The sequence below is a fragment of the Ovis aries genome, chromosome 7 (genome assembly GCF_016772045.2).
Source record: "Ovis aries strain OAR_USU_Benz2616 breed Rambouillet chromosome 7, ARS-UI_Ramb_v3.0, whole genome shotgun sequence".
Lineage (NCBI taxonomy): Eukaryota > Metazoa > Chordata > Mammalia > Artiodactyla > Bovidae > Ovis > Ovis aries.
This window is the reverse complement of record NC_056060.1, coordinates 26,455,700-26,475,272: the sequence shown is the minus strand read 5'-3', so window position 1 is coordinate 26,475,272 and position 19,573 is coordinate 26,455,700. Positions and strand designations below refer to the sequence as shown.

Sequence of the window (19,573 nt, the reverse complement as noted above, 5' to 3'; positions counted from 1 at the left end):
CTTAGTATGATTATTAAATATAAAGTGGTGGTCAGCTATTCTTTCATGAGGACAGAACAAGAGGGAACAGGCTGAAAAGAGGTGCAGGAGGAGGCCTGTTACAGGCTGTGGCAACAAGATGGAAGATACCAGATCCGCATGATCCATCCACCGGCAAGTGAGGACTAATCAGCTGTGTCCAAGAGATCTGGCCTTGGGAACCTTCGGGGGTCTTCCCAGGGTGGCCTGCAACCATTCCTTCCTTTCCTCCCCAGCTTATGATACCATCAATGTGACTGAGCTTTGGTTTTTTTTTAAATAGATATAGATATATATTTATATATAAAATAGTTTCTTACAAAATAAAACCAAACAAACGAAAAATGAAAACCAACTTAAAAAAATCAACGACAATAATGAAAAGTCAAGCAGGACAGAGGTGGGCTTGAGGCCCGGGGGTGGCCCCTGGCGCTGCCCTGAGTGAGCGGGTGCGAGCTGGCAGGGCGGTGGGGTCGAGGTGCTCAGTCGCCCTTCTGCTTAGGGGTTTGCACAGTCCCATTGGCCAGAGCGGTGGTGCTGCCTGGGGAGGAGGCGGGTGGTGTCTGGGAGGGGCGCAGGTAGGTGCTGAAGAGCTTCCCATGGAGCGGGTGGTGGAGGGAGAAGTCCTGGAACTCACCTGGAGGGGAAAGGAAAGACCTAAGGAGGAGAGGGAAGAGATCCCTGGCCCTCCTCACTGTCTCAAAGCCAAAGTACTGTCCCCTACCTCCCTGACAGTATTCTCCCAGCCTCACCCTGAGGATGTCCTGATCCCCCCGAGCCGGCCCCCAGCCCTGTGCTGCTGACACCCCGACTGCCTGCATGGGGCCTGCAGGGGATGACTCACAGAGGGAGAGACCCTGGCGGGCCCCCGCCTGGCACAGCTCAGCATGCAGAGTCCTGGCAGCGGGGCGCGGTGAGCCGAGCAGCAGGTGCAAGATGGTGCTGAAACCGTCTTTGTACAGCAGGCGGCCGGGCCCCTTGGCCTGCTCCTTAGCCTGCTCCTTTGGCTCCTCGGCAAAGAGCTGGGAGGAAAAGGGAGGCAGGTCAAGCTCTTTCCTTGGGACATCACCCTGCATGTCTGTCTGACAGGCTCCTCCTTTTTTTGGAATTATAATGGTCACAGCTGCTTCCATCTACCTGTTCCCAGTAAAGCCTCAGCAGAGATGCTGGGGCTCTGCAGTTCAGACAGTTTGGCACTGGGGTGGCCACCGAGCACCTACTAGCCAGAAGCTCCTGGGAACAGCTCACCGTGGGTGGGGTGAGCATAGGCACTTTGGGGCTGACCCCCACAACGTCCTGATACCTCAAAGGCCAGGCGAGTCAGCTCCTCCAGGCTCCTGCCCCCACTCAGAGCTGCCAATGCCAGGGCCACGTCTCGGAAGTCCACCAAACCATCGGCATCCTGGAGGGTGGGAGAGAAACCAAGGCAATGTAGGGACCAACCCCGTATCCACCCTCCTGCTCTTGATCTCGGCTCCCCACTCCTCTCAGCAGGCATGGAGGTGACCCCTGTCCTGGGTCTGCTTGCCTCAGAACTGTGGGCCCTAAACTCTCCAGGTTCCCTGACAGTTCTCTCGAGGCATGGATTCGCTCATACTATACCTTTTCAAGTCACCTGGGTGACAAAGCTCTCCTATAAAGGGATCTCCTAGGAATGATGGAATCCCTCAGGTATGTTTAAGTTACCATCATTTCTGATATACAATCAGGGCATTTCGGACCCCAAGCTGGAAAAACTGGTTCTCTTCTGACTCGGCCTGTGTGGGAGAACTGGTCCAGCAAACTAATAACAGGGGGCCCCTGGCAAAATGTCTTACCAAGGAAAAAAAAAGCGAACCTGAGGATGCCGGCTGTGCTATGTCTATGGGGGACCAGGGCACCTGGGTTTTGGCTCTGCTCGGCTACAGGTTATGATGGGAAGCTCCTTTCAGGGACAGTCTGCCCCAGTCTAAGGAATCAGCACATCTGGGTCACTCTCTGTCCCTTCAGAGGATGTTGAGAAGTATGGTCTGCATCTTAGATCAAAAAGAACTCCTTAGGACCATTGGGAGTTGTTCATGAACATTACGAATCATCTGAGGCTATTATAATTCGACAGGACAACCTGGCTAAGTCCCAGGAAATATATGGCTCATCGAAATTCTTGAGAAAGTTCAGGAATCCTCCAGAGAAGCTCTGAGACATTAAAAAAAAATCTGCCCAAGTATTACAGATACTTCTGGGTCTTAAACTCTCAACTGTCTAACCTGTCCAGTGTTGTCTCCTCCATGTCACCTTCCCCACCCAGTGCTCACAAAGTCATGTGATCCCCATCTCCAGTATGTCTCAAAAATTAATGGGTCTCACCGACCATTGTTCTTCCATCATTCTTTCCCACAATGACTAAAACACTGCTCCTCAATGTATAAAAAAAAAGAATCTCCCAGGGGGACCTCGGAAGATGTCTGTCTACCAACAGCTATTACAGCATCCAGCCCACACTCCAGATGCGCCATCCACACAGCCCCTGGGATACTGTCCTTAAAATCTTGAGCATCCCAGTCTCTTTACCTGCTGGAAGTAGCTAAAGGCACCAGCCACCGTCTGGGAGTCAGAGAGCTGTAGCTGCTTGGCAAACTCTTCCTGACTGATCCTTCGACTCCGGCCTGGCTCTGTCCCAGCGTCTACACAGCCAGGGGAGAGCCTACAAGGGAATTGTTGTCGAAGGTGCAGCACTGACTCAGTTTTCTTCTGGAAACACCACCCACCAGCACGTTGGCCCCAGCCCCAAGAATCCTCCCAGCACAGGTACATCTGGTGTTTTTCCAAGAGGTACTCTGACTCATCATAGTACCTGGAAAGCCATTCCTACCTTTGTCATTGGGGTTATTATGTATCTTTTTTTCCTCCTTCCTTTTACTCCATTATCTTTCAAAAAATTCTCATCTTCCTACTTTTTTTTTTCTTTCTAAGGACTTTTCTTCCTCTTACCCATTCTCCCTTTTCTCTTCTCCTTTCCTCTTAGCCATACCCTCATCTCCAAGGTCACTTACCCAGCCTTCCGAAGCACTTTGCCCAGTTCCCAGAGCTGTGGCTCCAAGGCCACCTTCAGCCGGCCCACCACAATCACAGGCAAGCTCTCTACAAACTCGCACTCGGTGGCTGGAATGCCTAGGGCCCTATAGGATGAAGAGGGACGGAATGCAGGGGGACTGAGTTAGAAGGCACGTCTGAGGGTTCATTACTGATTCTGGCCTGCTGACCAGGGAGAGGAGATCAGGCCCCTTTCACTCTCCCACCCCTCACACATCAGCTACCAATAGCCCTTCCTCCTGACCGACTGCCTCCCCTGCTACAGTTTTGCCTCAAAACCTCACTCAGCTCTCCTCCCCTTCCTATGGTTCCTCTGCCCTGTGTATCTGCTTTTGGGAAACACCCCATGGGACACTCACTGTGCCATAACCCTCTGGACATTGTTGGCATAGAGGGTGGGGTCCCTGCTCTCCTCCGGGCTGGGGCGGTATACAGGTAGGAACTGAAACACACATACACAGGCTTCTCATCAGGACTTCCAAGTTAGGGGTGACCACTCCCACCCTCTTTCCCTAAAGATCCCCAGCTCAGCCGATGGCTGCTCTCCTACTCCACCCCTGGGAGTCATACCTCCACATCCACGATGCTGCAGGGCTGAGAGGCTGTGAGCCAGAGGACTTTGAGTCTAAGAGAAAAGAGACCTCAGATGCTCACCAATCTCTAACTACGGGCATCCCCCAGCCCAAGGATGGGAGTGGCAAAGTTCTGCCCACTGATATAAAAATCAGCTACTAGCTGTAGAGTCAGCTGGATGAGTATGTAGCTGGGAGATAGAAGGGCCAGAAAGGTGGTAGGTGGGATAAGAGAGTGCTGCAGGGTCCTGGCAGAGAAAGAAGTATAGGTGAGGGGTTTGAGGAACCACGAGAAGGAGCAAGCCTGGTGCTGTGGATAACCGAGGTAGAAAAGGCTGCAAAGTGGGTCAAAAGGCACCATAAGCACAGCAGGAATGATTAGCAGGGATAGCTGAGGGCACTTTCTGATAATATCTCAGGAGATCAGGACAAAACAAAGGGATATGGCATTCCCTTCTCTAGAGTTCTCTCAGTTCCAGGGATGAACAAGAGTGATTCACTTTGTCTGGAGGGTAGAAGACGGTCCCCACTCCCCACCCTCACCCCCAGGAATACCACTACTCACACTCCAGGGCCCCTCCAAGCCCAGCTGGTAGTGTCCTGTGGGAGAAGCAGAGGTGAGGAGAAAGGCATTACTTTTCTTCCCTGAACTGACTAATCCTCTCTGAGCAGAGGCCTGCGCCCCGATCAAGCCCCACCTCCACACACATATCTTGTTGCAGCACCACGAGCAGTTTTCACTTACTCCCATTCAGGGTGGACTTGTGCCCTCCCTCCCCCAGATGACGACTTACCAGACTGTTGGGGTAGCGGATGAGGACAGGCTGCACGGGCACCCCCGCGATGAAGGCTCCTAAATCCCATTTCCACCCCAACCCCCAAGGCAGAGGTTAGTGCATGGAGGCAGCTGGAGGGCATGGAGTACAGGGGTCTGGATCAGCTCCACAAGGAAATCTGGCTGGGTTCCATTTCATTTATAATTTCCTCTGCCTCCTGGAGACTTTCCAGCATCAGCTAGGAGGTTCTCTATCTCCCTCCCTCCCCCACCCCACCACTTTTCTTGGGTTATTCCAAAGTCCCTCTCCATATATGGGGCCTCCTTTCCTACAGCCCTCCCATCTACTGCTGCTTTATTCACCTGGTTTGAATTTCAGCAAAGCCTTCTTGTTGGAACAGGTGCCCTCAGGAAAGAACAGTACCTGGTGGTGGGGGGGGGGGGGTGGAGGGGAGGGGGGCAGATCAAGGGACCAGAATGAGGTGGGTAGAAGGGGAGAAGAGGCAAGAGAAGCGTCTTCAGGAGCACGTAAAATAGAAGGGGGTCCTCCGACCTTGGACTCACCTGAGGCCACTTGCCTCCGGAGGTAGCCCGCCTCCGGACCTCTTCCACCACTCTACGCCGGGAGGCGGGGTCATGCCTGGACACCAGGATGGCTTGGTTGAAGCGAAGAAGGGCTGGGGTAAAGACAGAATACAAGGGGTCACTTGGTTCTTCCCCAGGGGCACTAACACCGGAGCTTCCTGCTCCCTTCTAAGCACAGAGCTCAGAATCTAAAAGGCTGCTTCACAAATAGTATTAATTTGCATTTCATTTGCCAGTATCAGTCGATATGGCTTCTAACTTCTCCCTTCTCTATCTGGGACCAGTTCTCTCCAGAGTCTCTGACTCCTGTCTTTTTTTGCCCAGAGTAGCCATCTCTCCCCTTCACTCCTCTTAATTTCTCACCTCCAATGACGGGAACGGAAAGGTTCTCAGCTCGAGACACAACCTTGGGCAGGTCACAGGGCAGCAGAACAATGGGGTCAAAAAAAGTAGAGTGAGGGGCGGCAACCAGGACAGGCGCTTGAAGGCGAGAGGCCCGCTGGCCCCGAACGCGAATCCGGAGGAAACCCAGCAGGAAAAAGAGCAGGCGGCTGAGGCCCAGCACCCCATGATGGCACACAGTCCTGCAGGGCAAAGCTGGGCATCAGTGGAGGCAGCTATCCTGACCTTCACTCAGCCCCAAGCTCAGACACCCAGGAAAGCAGGTGCCCTTCTTTTGCCCTCTGTTACCTGGCCAAGAGGCTAAAGTCTCGGTTAGTCTGGGACATATCCGGGTGCATCGTTTAGAGTTAAGGTCCGGGGTACCAGGGTTTGAGCTTGGCTGATTCATCTCACCTACCCAGCCTGGGTAGGAGAATTTCAGAACCCTCCCTCATCCTGTTCTCAAAGAGGGAGCAGATGGATAGCAGGGAAGAGAAAGCAGAAATTGGGTCTTTGGGGGCTGATGCCCCACTTACTTCCTCCATCCGGTAATTGGCTCCTGAAGCTGCTCCTCAGTAAGACCAGCTACTTGCAGCCAGGCAAAGGGCCAGAGGAGGAAGAGGACGATAAAGGCCAGCAGCACTCGGATGGGGGCCAGCAGTGCCCCCAGGAGGCAGAACTGCAGAGGGTGGGAGAAAAGGCCACTTCAGGGCTGTGAGATGCTCCTTACAGGCTTCCCCCCCAACAAGGATGGACCCAGGAGCAGAGGGCCATCAACCCCACCCCTGTGGATCAGCAGATAAGTAGTGTGGGAACAGGAGATGGGATTGGAACGCAAGGTGGGATGAAGATACCAATAAGGGAAAGAGGATAAACGATTAATAGATCAGTGGCCTCATTTTCGTGTCTTTCAGTTGGTCCCCACCACATCTACAAAATTAAAAGGCTGTTAAGAGGATTCAAGGATAACCAGTGTGAAAGCGCCCAGCACTGTGTTTGGTGTAGAGTAGGCTAGAGATAGTTCCTCCTCCCCCCACTCTCTTCCATAAATAGATCCCACGTCCAGCAGAAACCAGGTGCATAGTCCTTTTCATTGTGGGCCTGGGAGGTAGAGGCCAGAAAACAGAGAGGTCCACTTTTCAGACCCAGGCCAGTCTCTAGTTCTGCCCAGCAGCACGCCCCCAGTTCTAAGAACTTGGGGGAGAAAAAGAGTTCGGCCTTACTCCACACGGCAGGGGTTGCCAGGGTGACTTCAGGGGCTGCCCTGGGGAACGTGCAGGTAAACAAACCGAGTTCCAGGAGCCGACCTCAGGGGAGATGAAAGCAAAAGAAACCTTGGACACTCCCTTCTCACACCATTCCGCAGCTCCCCCAGGCCCCTGCGGCCCTCCACTTCCTGTAGCCAACCCCCTTCTTTACTTCCCTCCCCGCCCCCACCATGAGGTGCTGCAATGCGCGTGGAGGAGAGGGTAGTGCAAAGTGGGGTTGCTGGAAGGGCGCAGGGGGTGCAGGCTCCGGGCCCAGCAAGCTCTTCCATGTCAGAGCCTCGGAAAAGCACTCAGCACGCCTCTGCCCCCACCCCCGCTCTTCGTAGCCTCCAACTCCATTCTAGCCCATCTGCATCCGCAGGATGTAATCCGCAGTCTCCAGGGTTCTCCATCTCGCCCACCGCTGGGTCCCCTGCAGTTCTCCAGGCTCACCTAGTCAATTCTCACACACCTTCAGCCTGCCTATCGCCCAAGCCCGCGTCCTCTCCAGGACTCCTTGACCACCCCCGCCGCCCCCCACGTGCGAACCCCGGACTCCCCGCCCGGCTAGCCTCTCACCAACCTCCTTCCTGGATCTCCATCCCCATCTGCGTCAAGGCTCTAAAGGCCTCCTTTTTCTATCCGCGCGAGTCCTCCGGGCGCCCCCCGCCCACACCTTACCTTAACCCTCTGGAGGCGGGAGAGATGTAACTCGTGCACGAAAGGGTTGGGGGGCGCTGGGGGTCCGGGGGTAGGGTCGAGGGGGGCCCAGTCCCCCGGACTTCCCTGGCTCATAGCGGCGGGAGAAGGTGGGAGGGCGGGCGCCCCGGCCCGGCCCCGGGCCCCTCTTTGCAGAGCAGCGGCTGCGCCTGCAGCGGCGGTGGCGCTCTGGCCGCGGCCCCGCCTGGTGCGGGGCGCCGAGGGGCGGGGAGCAGGCGGCGCTGCCGGGCCCGCGTTGTCAGGGAGCCGGCCGAGGGGCGGGGCTTCCAGCGCCCGGGTGCTCCGGCTCCTCCGCGACCGCAGCCGCGGCCGCAGCCCCTCGGGCCATTGTTACGAGGCTGCGGGTTGCGGGAGCGCAATGTCCGCCTGCAGGTTGTTCCCTGGCCTGGCCCTCTGGGAGTTCCTCTGGGAAGATTCGGCCTCCGCCTCCCCGCAGGCCTCCGGCTCGGAGCGGGTTTAGGGCCGCGGGGAGCGAGCGAAGCGAAGAACGCCCTACGACCCCGCCCGGGCGTGGAGGTCACCCTGCAAGCGCAGATAGGGTGGGGCCCTCCGGCGGATGAGCAAGGAACGGTGGGCGCTCAGTGCGCGGAGGCCCGCAGCTCCCGGGCGACGCTGGCCCGAGCTGTCCCGGTGACTCCCGAGCCCCATCCATCTCTCGGAGGCCGACCACCTTTCCTTCCTGGTCGTGTCGACGCCATCGCGCGTGAACTTGGACGCTCGCGCCCTCTGGCGACCGCCTTGTGTCTCACAGCTCGGCGTCCGCGTACTACCTTCGTTAGGCAGGGCTGCCTGTCGGTTGTAAGGACTCCTTGAGCCATGCAGACTCGGGTCACAAACTTATAAGAGCCCAACTAGAGCTGGCTAGGGACGGGCAGTGAGAACCTGGAAAGCTGGGATACGTGTCTCTTTTTCCTGTCTTTCTATTTCTCTCTTTTCCTCTCTCCACTGCTTGAGAGGACAAAGGAATACCCTTCATTCCCAAACTACCCTGGAAAACTCATAAACCGTTGTCGTCAGGTTGTGGTGAGATCAGGGAATTGGGTAGACTCTGAGATCCACACCCAGTGACACAATCAGAAAGATAATTCTTGTGACAAAAAGGAAATAAAAGCCTCATTGCTTTTGGAAAGAATTTGCCTTCAGTTCACCCTGCTTTAGGGCTCTCTCCTTCATCTTTGTCAGTCACCGTATCTTGAGGGTAATGGAAACAATGGCAGGTCAATGGGCTATTGGGTCATTGAGTAATATTAATCTTTTACTGGAAAGGAGACCAGGCAAAAGCTAGGACTCACTTCTAGCTAGACCCCCTTCCCTCCCTTCTTGCCCCATAATCTACCCACTTACATTCCTGCCTCTGTTCTTATGTCAACTACAAATTGGCGCTTGCCAACGGTATTTGCCTCCTGCGTTTGTCGATATTAAATCTTGTGCTTCTGTGGCAGCTGACCTTCAGCACACCCTGGATGGAGTTAAGGGTGGAAAGTGAGGCAGTGTGTGCTCCAGGGAAACTGGTGGAGCAGGTTTTTAGATAGGTTGATATTTTCAGGAACTTATCTTATGATCTTAATCCTTGCATCTTCTTATATCTAGAAAAGCACTAAATCCTTCAGAGTGACATCAGCTCCTAGCAGAATATCTTTTGTAAGTTAAGTGCTTGATTGCATTGAACTCCCCTTTCACCAGAATCATATACAATCACCTCCTTCCGCTGCCTCTTTGGAGCAGTTTCTCAGAGCTATCTGAGGTGCTGTATCCTGGGCTATGGTCCTGATTTTTCCTCATATAAAACTTAACTCTCAATTCTCATGTTGTGCATGTTTTTGAGTCACCACTTAGGAGAGCAGCCAGCATTCTCAGAGAAATGAAAGGATATCCTCAGTTCAGTTCAGTTCAGTTCAGTTGCTCAGTCGTGTCCGACTCTAACCCCATGAATTGCAGCATGGCAGGCCTCCCTGTCCATCACCAACTCCCGGAGTTCACTCAGACTCATGTCCATCGAGTCGGTGATGCCACCCAGCCATCTCATCCTCTGTCATCCCCTTCACCTCCTGACCCCAATCCCTCCCAGCATCACAGTCTTTTCCAATGAGTCAACTCTTCACATGAGGTGGCCAAAGTACTGGAGTTTCAGCTTTAGCATCATTCCTTCCGAAGAACACCCAGGACTGATCTCCTTCAGAACGGACTGGTTGGACCTCCTTGTAGTCCAAGGGACTCTCAAGAGTCTTCAACACCACAGTTCAAAAGCATCAGTTCTTTGGCGCTCAGCTTTCTTCACAGTGCGACTCTCACATCCATACATGACTCCTGGAAAAACCATAGCCTTGACTAGACAGACCTTTGTTGTAGGCAATATTTATTTATTATAGATTTTTAGACATGATTCCATATCTCTTTAATTTTAACAATTTTTCACCTTTTTTGAGATATTAATGCCATATATGTAAGTTTAAAGTGTACAATGTGATTATTAGATATAGATATACATTTTACCTATTATTTAAGGGAAACCAGGTTCTGTATGTCTTGGCTTTTCCAAAGTAGTTTCAATATTTTTATAATTTAATTTTTTAAATTAAGGAAATTCATTAAAAGCATAATTGCACATAAGTTGTTTTTTATGCTTCTAATATTTTGAATTTAGTTCAGTTGCTAAGTTGTGTCTGACTCTGTGTAACCCCATGGACTGGAGCACACCAGGCTTTCCTGTCCTTCACCATCTTCTGGAGCTTGCACAAACTCAGGTCCATTGAGTCGGTGATGCCATCCAACCATCTCATTTTCTGTTGTCCCCTTTTTCTCCTGTGCTGCTGTAGCAGCTGAACTTTAGCACACTCTGAATGGAGTTAAAGGTGGAAAGTGAGGCAGTGTGTGCTCCAGGGAAACTGGTGGAACAGGTTTTTAGGTAGGTAGATACTTAATTTTAGAGGATGGCGTAATCTTTCCCAGCATCAGGGTCTTTTCCATGAGTCAGTTCTTCGCCGGAGAAGGCAATGGCACCCCACTCCAGTACTCTTGCCTGGAGGATCCCAGGTCCGGGGGAGCCTGGTGGGCTGCCATCTATGGGGTCGCACAGAGTCGGACACGACTGAAGCAACTTAGCAACAGCAGCAGCAGCAGCAGCAGCAGTTCTTCACATCAGGTGGCCAAAGTATTGTAGCTTCAGCTTCAACATCAGTCCTTCCAATGAATATTCAGGACTGATTTCCTTTAGGATGGACTGGTTGGATCTCCTTGCAGTCCAAGGGACTCTCAAGAGTCTTCTCCAACATCACAGTTCAAAAGCATCAATTCTTGGGCGCTTAGCCTTCTTAATGGTCCAACTCTCACATCCATACATGACTACTGGAAAAATCATAACTTTGACTATATGGATCTTTGTTGGCAAAGAAATGTCTCTGCTTTTTAATATGCGGTCTAGGTTGGTCATAGCTTTTCTTCCAAGGAGCAAGTGTCTTTTAATTTCATGGCTGCAGTCACCATCTGCAGTGATTTTGGAGCCCAAGAAAATAAAGTCTGTCACTGTTTCCCCATCTATTTTCCATGAAATGATGGGACCAGATGCCATGATCTTCACTTTTTGAATGTTAAGTTTTAACCCAATTTTTTCACTCTCCTTTTTCACCTTCATTAAAACTTTCTTTAGTTCCTCTTTGCTTTCTGCCATAAGGGTGGTGTCATCATTTCTCTTGGCAATCTTGATTCCAGCTTGTGCTTCATCCAGCCTGGCATTTTGCATGATGTACTCTGCAAAACTCTAAAAGTTTTGCCCTCCTGTAACTCTAGAAGTTAAGTAAGCAAGGTGACAATATACAGGCTTGATGTGTTCCTTTCCCAATTTGGAACCAGTCCGTTGTTTCATGTCTGGTTTTAACTGTTGCTTCTTGTCCTGCACACAGATTTCTTAGGAGGCAGATAAGGTGGTCTGATATTCCCATCTCTTACAGAATTTTCCACAGTTTGTAGTGATCCACACAATCAAAGGCTTTAGTGTAGTCAATGAAGCAAAAGTAGATGTTTTTCTGGAATTCTCTTGCTTTTTTTATGACCCAATGGATGTTGGCAATTTGATCTCTGGTTCCTTTGCCTTTTCTAAACTCAGCTTGAATATCTGGAAGTTCTTGGCTCACGTACTGTTGAAGCCTAGCTTGGAGAATTTTGAGCATTACTTTACTAGCATGTGAGATGAGTGCAATTGTGCAGTAGTTTGAGCATTCTCTGGCATTGCCTTTCTTTGGGATTGGAGTGAAAACTAACCATTTCCAATCCTGTGACTGCTGCTAAGTTTCCCAAATTTGCTGGCATATTGAGTGCAGCACTTTAACGGCATCATCTTTTAGGATTTGAAACAACTCAGCTGGAATTCCATCACCTCCAGTAGCTTTGTTCGTAATGCTGCTTCCCAAGGACCACTTGACTTCGCACTCCAGGATGCCTGCCTCTAGATGAGTGATCACATTATCATGGTTATCTGGGTCATTAAGATCTCTTTTGTATAGTTCTTCTGTGTATTCTTGCCACCTCTTCTCAGTATCTTGTGCTTCTTTAAGGTCCATGATGTTTCTGTCCTTTATTGTGCCCATCTTTGCATGAAATGTTCCCTGGTGAGGATGAAAGTCTAGTTGAAGTTGACTGGCATCTTGGACTCATTTGAGTCTAATCAGTTTCTGTTGTGTCCTCGGGCTATGTCATTCTTTCAAAGAGTGTGCCTCCTGTTTCAGCTTGATTGGGGAAGGATCTGCATCTAACCCTCTTCAGCTGGTGGCAGAATTAATTTTCTTGAGGCTGTAGAATTTATAGCATCTTGATTCTTACAGCCAGTGCCAGAGAGAGAGAATCTCTGACCTCCAGGCTCTCTTTTAGGTTAGCCCACCCAGGACAATACTGCCATTGATTAACTCAAAGTCAACTAATTAGGGATTGTGGTCCTTAATTACATCTGCAAAATCCATTCTCGTTTTTGCTATGATGTAACATAATCATGTGAATAATAGTGCGTCACTTTTGCCTTATTCTGCTGTTAGAATCAAGTCAGGACATGCACAGTCAGGAGAAAGAGATCGTAAGGCCACCCTAAAGTGTGTTTACTATGGACACTAAGTGACTTTGGGTTTATTATGAAACACATTGTCCAGTATGTTTCACTGTTGTGGAGAAATATACTTATTTTTCCTATAGAAGTAAATTTTTTCTCTCATTCAGAATTTATTGTTCAACCATCTCACACTCACAATTATTGTTCTGTCACTAAGTCATGTAGAGCTCTCTGCGACCCCACGGACCACAGCATGCCAGGCTTCCCTGTCCTTCACTAGATCACACTCACAATTACATGAGCTATATTGAAATGCAGATGTAAACAAAAGCAACATTAAGTAGAGTGAGTTCTATAACTATCTCAAGAATGAATTCCCTGAAGAAGGTCATTTGAGTTAGATCTTGATATTTAAGTAGTGGTTTGTAAAGAAGTTGGGAAAGAACAGGTCAGACAAAAAAGGAGCACTTACTCTGGGACAGGAGAAAGTTAATGAGGGTTTGAACACACCCATGTGATCAGACTGCTGGGAGATTGGGGACGAAGGTGGAGACTGAAAGATATTGTGCCAAACTGTTAAAGCAGTCTAAATGATTTGTGTTTGTTGACTCTGTGCGAACCCATAGACGGCAGCCCACCAGGCTCCCCCGTCCCTGAGATTCTCCAGGCAAGAACACTGGAGTGGGTTGCCATTTCCTTCTCCAATGCATGAAACTGAAAAGTGAAAGTGAAGTCGCTTAGTCATGTCCGACTCCTAGAGACCCCATGGACTACAGCCTACCAGGCTCCTCCATCCACAGGATTTTCCAGGCAAGAGTACTGGAGTGGGGTTCCATTACCTTCTCCGAGTAAAGAGTAAGCTGTAGTCAAATAAGGACACAGCAGCTTTCAGTGGAAGTTCTATCAGTTCAGCTCAGTTGCTGAGTTGTGTCCGACTCTTTGCAACCCCATGAACTGCAGCATGCCAGTCTTTGGAAGTTCTAATACATTTTGTGTGACTGGAACCTCACTGTAAATGGACCATGACCTCAGACTTACAGCCTCCAGAACTGTGAGAACATACCTTTCTGTTTCTTAAGCCACCCTTGTTATTTTGTTATGGTGCCTGCACTAAGACTCGCTTACCATATTGTTTATCACAAATCTACTATTTAAACATGAGACTATGTACTACCACAGGCGCTGGAGACAAGAAGGGTGCTTGAAGTAATCTGAGGTGATTCTGAACCTTTGCAAACTTACTTTCTAAAGGAATGACAGTTGGTAACTGTGTAACTGGGAGTTTTTTTGAGTTAAATTCCATGCAGAGTATAGTGTTCCTCAAAGGATAAATAATAAAAATGTCCAACTTGTAGTTTAAATAGATATTTTTAAAACTCAAAAGTAACCTTAGCAATTGTTTAAAACTTGGACCCATAGGGTATTTTTTTTGCAGGAGTAATTTATCTTTGACATTGTTCAGAATTGCTGGTGCATAGTGATAATAAACTACTGAGTAATTTTTGGCTGGTTTTATTATTGTTTTTAGATTTTCTACAGACAATGCATACTCTTGTTGCGTACATGTGGGGCTGACCCTGTTTAGCAACCTGCTCTTGGTTCCCTACTGACTCCATAATCTCTTAGGTGCTTGTTTCACAGGTTAAGAACCAGTGGTCTAGCTTGGGAGACTTGCAATATTTGGGGTTGACATGATTTAAATATATTCATTGTGAGGCATCAGCCAAATCCAGGTGGGACTGTCTAGTAGACCTTTAAAAATGTGGATCTGGGACTCAAAGATGGAGATAAAGATTTTGGAGTAGTCTGTGCATCTGGTGGAGAAGGCAATGGCGCCCCACTCCAGTACTTTTGCCTGGAAAATCCCATGGATGGAGGAGCCTGGTGGACTGCAGTCCATGGGGTCGCTAAGAGGCTAAGAGTCAGATACGACTGAGCAACTTCACTTTCATTTTTCACTTTTCACTTTCATTCACTGGAGAAGGAAATGGCAACCCACTCCAGCGTTCTTGCCTGGAGAATCTCAGGGACGAGGGAGCCTGGTGGGCTGCCATGTATGGGGCCGCACAGAGTTGGACACGACTGAAGCGACTTAGCAGCAGCAGCAATGCATCTGGTAGAGAAATCAAGATTAGGAGTGTGGGATCAAATGTATTTCTATTTGCTTCAGAGGTGCCTTAAATCAAGAAGGAATTCTTCCGATCATTGTCTTTTCTGTTTCCAATCTAGTAAAATAAATATTTATTAGGCTACACCTATGGGAGGGTGCAGTGGTAAAGAATTCTCCTGCCAGTGCAGGAGGTGCAAGAGACTGGTTCGATTCCTGGGTTAGGAAGATCCCCTGGAGTAGGAAGTGGCAACCCACTCCAGTATTCTTGCCTGGAAAATGCCATGGACTGAAGAGCCTGGAGGGCTACAATCCATGGGGTCGCAAAGAGCTGGACATGACTGAGCCACTGAGCACACACATACATCTACCAGACACCATGTTATCTATCTAGACATGGGTGTGTTGGACACAGCCTCTATTGTGATTGTGGAACTTGAATTCCAGCTTCCCAGTTCTGTCCTATTCTTCAGTGAGGCTTTATATTGAACCATTTTGCACAGTCTCAATAAGCAAGAAATTCATTTAATACCAAGGCAGATTCTTTTTTTAAGGTAGCTAACAGGTGGGACTTCTCCTTGATAGGGACAGCACAGTTCCGATGTCTTCATTTTAGGTTCACACAGAATGTCCTTGGAGTGATTAGAGACTGAAAAAAAAAATCACAGTTTAACATATTCAAGAATATTCAAGATAGGTTTAAGATGAGAAAAGAAGTTTCCAAAGAGGAGCTTACTGCTTAAGGGCACATGTGAGCAAGGGGAAAGAGGTGATTCCATCTCTGTGGTCCTGAGTGTACCATAGTGCTGAGTGTACGTACCTATGTTTAATAAATGTTTTCTGGTGTTTGAGAGTCTCAAATTTTTAATAAATCAATAATTGATGCAGATCTCAGATATTTCCTATTTCTCCATGAGTCACTTAAATCCAGGGACCTGGAATAATAGCCATCAATCACTATAACTGAGTGATTATGTTGAAATATGCATTCACAGTGAGCTTTAGAGAATACTAGGCCACTACATGGGGGGCTTCCCTGGTAGCTCAGACAGTAAAGCGTCTGCCTGCAATGCAGGAGACCTGGGTTCGATCCCTGGGCAGGGAAGATCCCCTGGAGGAGGAAATGGCAACCCATTCCAGTATTCTTGCCTGGAGAATTCCATGGACAGAGGAGCCTGGTTGGCTACCATCCCTGGGATCGCAAAGAGTCGGACATGACTGAGTGACTTCACTTCACGCCACACCATAGAAGCCTTGGTGTTATATTTGCATTAATCCTTCCTTAAACTAATGTTATAAATTTGAGTTGCTGGAATGAGACTCATTCAGAATAAAGTAAACAGTCTTAAATTAGGCATCACCAATAGTTACTGCTGTCCAGTCACTCCTTTGCTTGAGACACACACCCCCACTCTTCCTCATGTCGCCCTGTTCAGTGTTAGCTGCTTCTGCAGCCACTCCCTCCTACTAATACCATCCTAAGCTTGCCAGTTTTCTGGCGATAACCAAAAAGTTCTGTTTCCTGGCTTCTTTTTCACTTAGAAATACCATTTAAATTTTGATGAAATATCTAAGAACTAGCAACGATTAATGGGAGAGAATTAGGTTAGGTACTATATGAGGCAGTAGTGGAATGTGTGAAGAGGCAAAGCAAAGCAAAGCATGCATTCAATATTATCATATCCATTAGGCCTAGCACAATGTCTGATGGAAAGTACTTTGTAATTATTACTGTTGGCTAAATGCATAGTAGTATTTATTGCTTTTTCGTGCCAGAGTTTGAAAAATTCTCTTGTGGCTTACAATCAGAAGACATAAAATATAATATAAATTACCAAAGAATTAGAGGTGTAGGAATCAAGATGGCAGAATAGGAGGACATGGAACTCGCCTCCCCCTACGAACACGTAAAAAATCCATCTGTATGGGGGACAGTTCTCACTGAAAACTAACTGGGGACTAGCAGAAAGCTTGCTTGCTTCCATAGCAGAGTGGGGGAATCCCTTGGTGGTCCAGCGGTTAGAACTGTCTGTTTTCACTGCCGAGGTCTGGGTTCAATCTTTGGTCTGGAAACTAAGACCCACAAGCCACACAATGCAGCCAAAACAAAAATAAACAATACCAACAAAGCAGCGGGGAAAAGGCAGATCGAAAACCATGTGGCTGGCCGACTGGTTTCAGTGACCGCCCTGGCACATCCTGCAACCTGAACCAAGTGAACGCTCCAGCACCGTTTGCCTTGCATTGCAGCTCCACACTGAAGTGAGGGTTCCCATAACCGAGGAAAAACCCTGGCCATGAGGTGCCATGGTGGCTCAAATCCTAAGCAGAGTCTGAACAGGGAGGGCCAGCCATAGTTGGTAACTGCATGGCAGCCCATCAGAAGCAGACCATGTCTCTGATGGTGGCTAGACCGTCACCGCCTTGTCCCACTCTCCATGAATACCCACACTGGCCCCTCTTACTCCAACACTGCTCCTCTCTGAGGCTGAGGGTACTGTCGTTGGGAGGAAGTAGAACATTCGCTTAAAGAGAACAGAGCCAGGTGGGACCAGACCCTCAGGATTTCAGCTCCAGAAACTTGGGAGCTGACCCTGCCCCGATAGGGTAGTGACAGCCACTGAACAGAGGGGCAGAACCACTTCCCACCTGGCTCAGACCCTAGCCCTTCCATCGCTAGCCCCACCTTCTACTAAGGTGATAGCTGCCAGCATACCCTGAGGAAAGATGTGACCTCAAATCCAGCTCTCTCACCAAAGCCATTGGGCACAAACAGACTGTATAGAGAAGCTCCTGTATAAGGACCCCCTTCAAGACTAACAGTTAACTGTTTCACCTAATTTCATAGAGTCAGAGAAAGATAAAAAAAGATGAGAATAGGGAGGGCAAGGGAATGAATGATGGAGTTCAAAGGATTTTTCAGGCAATGAAACTACTCTGTATGATACTAAGGTGGTAGATACACGTTATTATAAAAAGATTAAAAAAAGGTACATGCTCAAAAAAAAAAAAAGAGAAAACAAGAAATTTTTTTTTGATTGAAAGAGCAAGAGAAAAGCCCTGAAAAAATAAACTAATTAAACAAATGAATGATTTACTAACTAAGGAATTCAAAGCATTAGCGATAAGAATTCTAACTGAATCGGAGAAAAGAATAAATAAGCACAGCAAGAATTTTAATAAGGATCTAGAAAATGTTAAAAAGAACCAGTGAGAGCTGAATATGAAAACTGAACTGAACTGAAACACACTGGAAGGAATAAATAGGAGACTAGGTGATACAGAAGAACACATAAGTGATTTGGAAGATAGAATAATGGAAACCAGAATAGCAGAAAGAAACACAAAAAACAGGAAAGAATTTAAAGGATCCTTGGAAACACATCAAGGATATCAATATCTGTATGGGACCCAGAAGGAGAAAAGAGAGACAGAATGGGGTCGAAAATTTATTCAATGACATTAGGACTGAAAACTTCCCAAGCCTAAGGAAGGAAACAGATATGCAGGTATAGGAAGCACAGTAGTAGCAGTAGTAGTTAAGCCTCCGACTCTTCGTGACCCCATGGACTGCAGCCTACCAGGCTCCTCCTTCCTCCATGGGATTTTCCAGGCAGGAGTACTGGAGTGCGTCGCCATTTCCTTCTCCAGGGGATCTTCCCAACCTAGGAATCGAACCCGGGTCTCTTTCATTGCAGGCAGATTCTTTATCGACTGAGCTATAGGGGAAGCACTATAGGAAGCACGGCTGCTGCTGCTGCTGCTGCGTCGCTGCAGTCGTGTTGGACTCTGTGTGACCCCATAGACGGCAGCCCTGGGATCCAGTCCCTGGGATTCAAGTGAAAAGTGAAAGTGAAGTCGCTCAGTCGTGGCGACTCTTCGTGACCCCACGGACTGCAGCCTACCAGACTCCTCCTATCGGCTGCCTTCTCCGGAAAGGAAGCTCAGAGGGTCGCAAACAAAATGAACACAAACAGACGCATACCAAGACATATCATAATCAAAATGGCAAAAGTTAAAGACAGAGAATCCTAAAGGCAGCAAGAGAAAAACCAAAGAGTCATACATAAGGGAATCCCATAAGACTAAGCAGAACCTTTGCAGAGCAAGAGGGTCACCTCATATACCTGCCAGAATGGCCACCATCGAAAAATCTACAAATAAATTCTGGAGTGGGTGTAGAGAAAAGGGAACCCTAGTACACTGTTGGTGGGATTGTAAAATGGTGCAGCGCTATGGAAAACAATCTGGAGCTTCCTCCAAAAACGAACAGTAGAACTACCATGCTGCTGCTGCTGCTAAGTCACTTCAGTCGCGTCGGACTCTGTGTGACCCCATAGACGGCAGCCCACCAGGCTCCCCCATCCCTGGGATTCTCCAGGCAAGAGTACTGGAGTGGGTTGCCATTGCCTTCTCCGAGAACTACCATACGATCGAGCAACTCCGCTGCTGGGTATACATCGGAAGACAATGAAAACTCAAATCTTTTTGCCTTCATTTTTAAAACTAATTTGTTTTTCATTGAAGCACAGTTGATTTACAATGTTTATTAGTTTCTGACCTACAGCAAAGTGATTCAGTTACATATGTTCTTCATTCTCTACTGAGGGACATTTTAGCTACTTCCAGGTTTTGGTTTTATAAATAAAGTTATTCTGAACATTCACATACATGTTTTTGTGTTGACATAAATTTTCACTCCTCTGGGTTAGAGGCCTAGGAGTGTGATTGCTGGTGGGGTTGTATGTTTAGCTTTATAAGAAGCTGCCTAACTGTGGCTGTCCATCTTACATTTGCACAAGCAATGTGCAAGAGATCCAGTTGTTCCACATATCCTCATTAGCCTTTGGTCTTGTCCCTATATTTTATTTTAGCTCTTCTAGCAGATGTGTGGTCATATCTTATTTTGGTCTAAATTTGCATTTCTCTAATGACCAGTCATGGTGAACATCTTTTCTGTTGTTGGTTTTTAATCTTTCATCAAAGACTTCTTTCTTCTGAATCATGATAACTGATTGAGACCACATGTTCATTTTTAAGCTTGGTCCTAATGAAAATCCC

At 48.4% G+C, this 19,573-nt stretch overlaps 1 protein-coding gene across 1 annotated transcript; it reads right to left on the bottom strand.

The window, feature by feature from the left end:
- Positions 1-363: 363 nt before the first annotated feature.
- On the bottom strand, positions 364-7,540 carry LPCAT4 (lysophosphatidylcholine acyltransferase 4). The gene is made up of 14 exons (XM_027971651.2): positions 7,332-7,540; positions 5,940-6,082; positions 5,386-5,606; positions 5,002-5,114; positions 4,801-4,861; positions 4,457-4,515; positions 4,228-4,262; positions 3,661-3,715; positions 3,450-3,532; positions 3,051-3,176; positions 2,569-2,701; positions 1,322-1,420; positions 863-1,040; positions 364-655 (listed from the first exon to the last, which is right to left on the bottom strand). The coding sequence occupies exons 1-14, from the start codon at positions 7,443-7,445 to the stop codon at positions 501-503; spliced, it is 1,575 nt and encodes a 524-aa protein (XP_027827452.1). The 5' UTR covers positions 7,446-7,540; the 3' UTR covers positions 364-500.
- Positions 7,541-19,573: the final 12,033 nt, after the last annotated feature.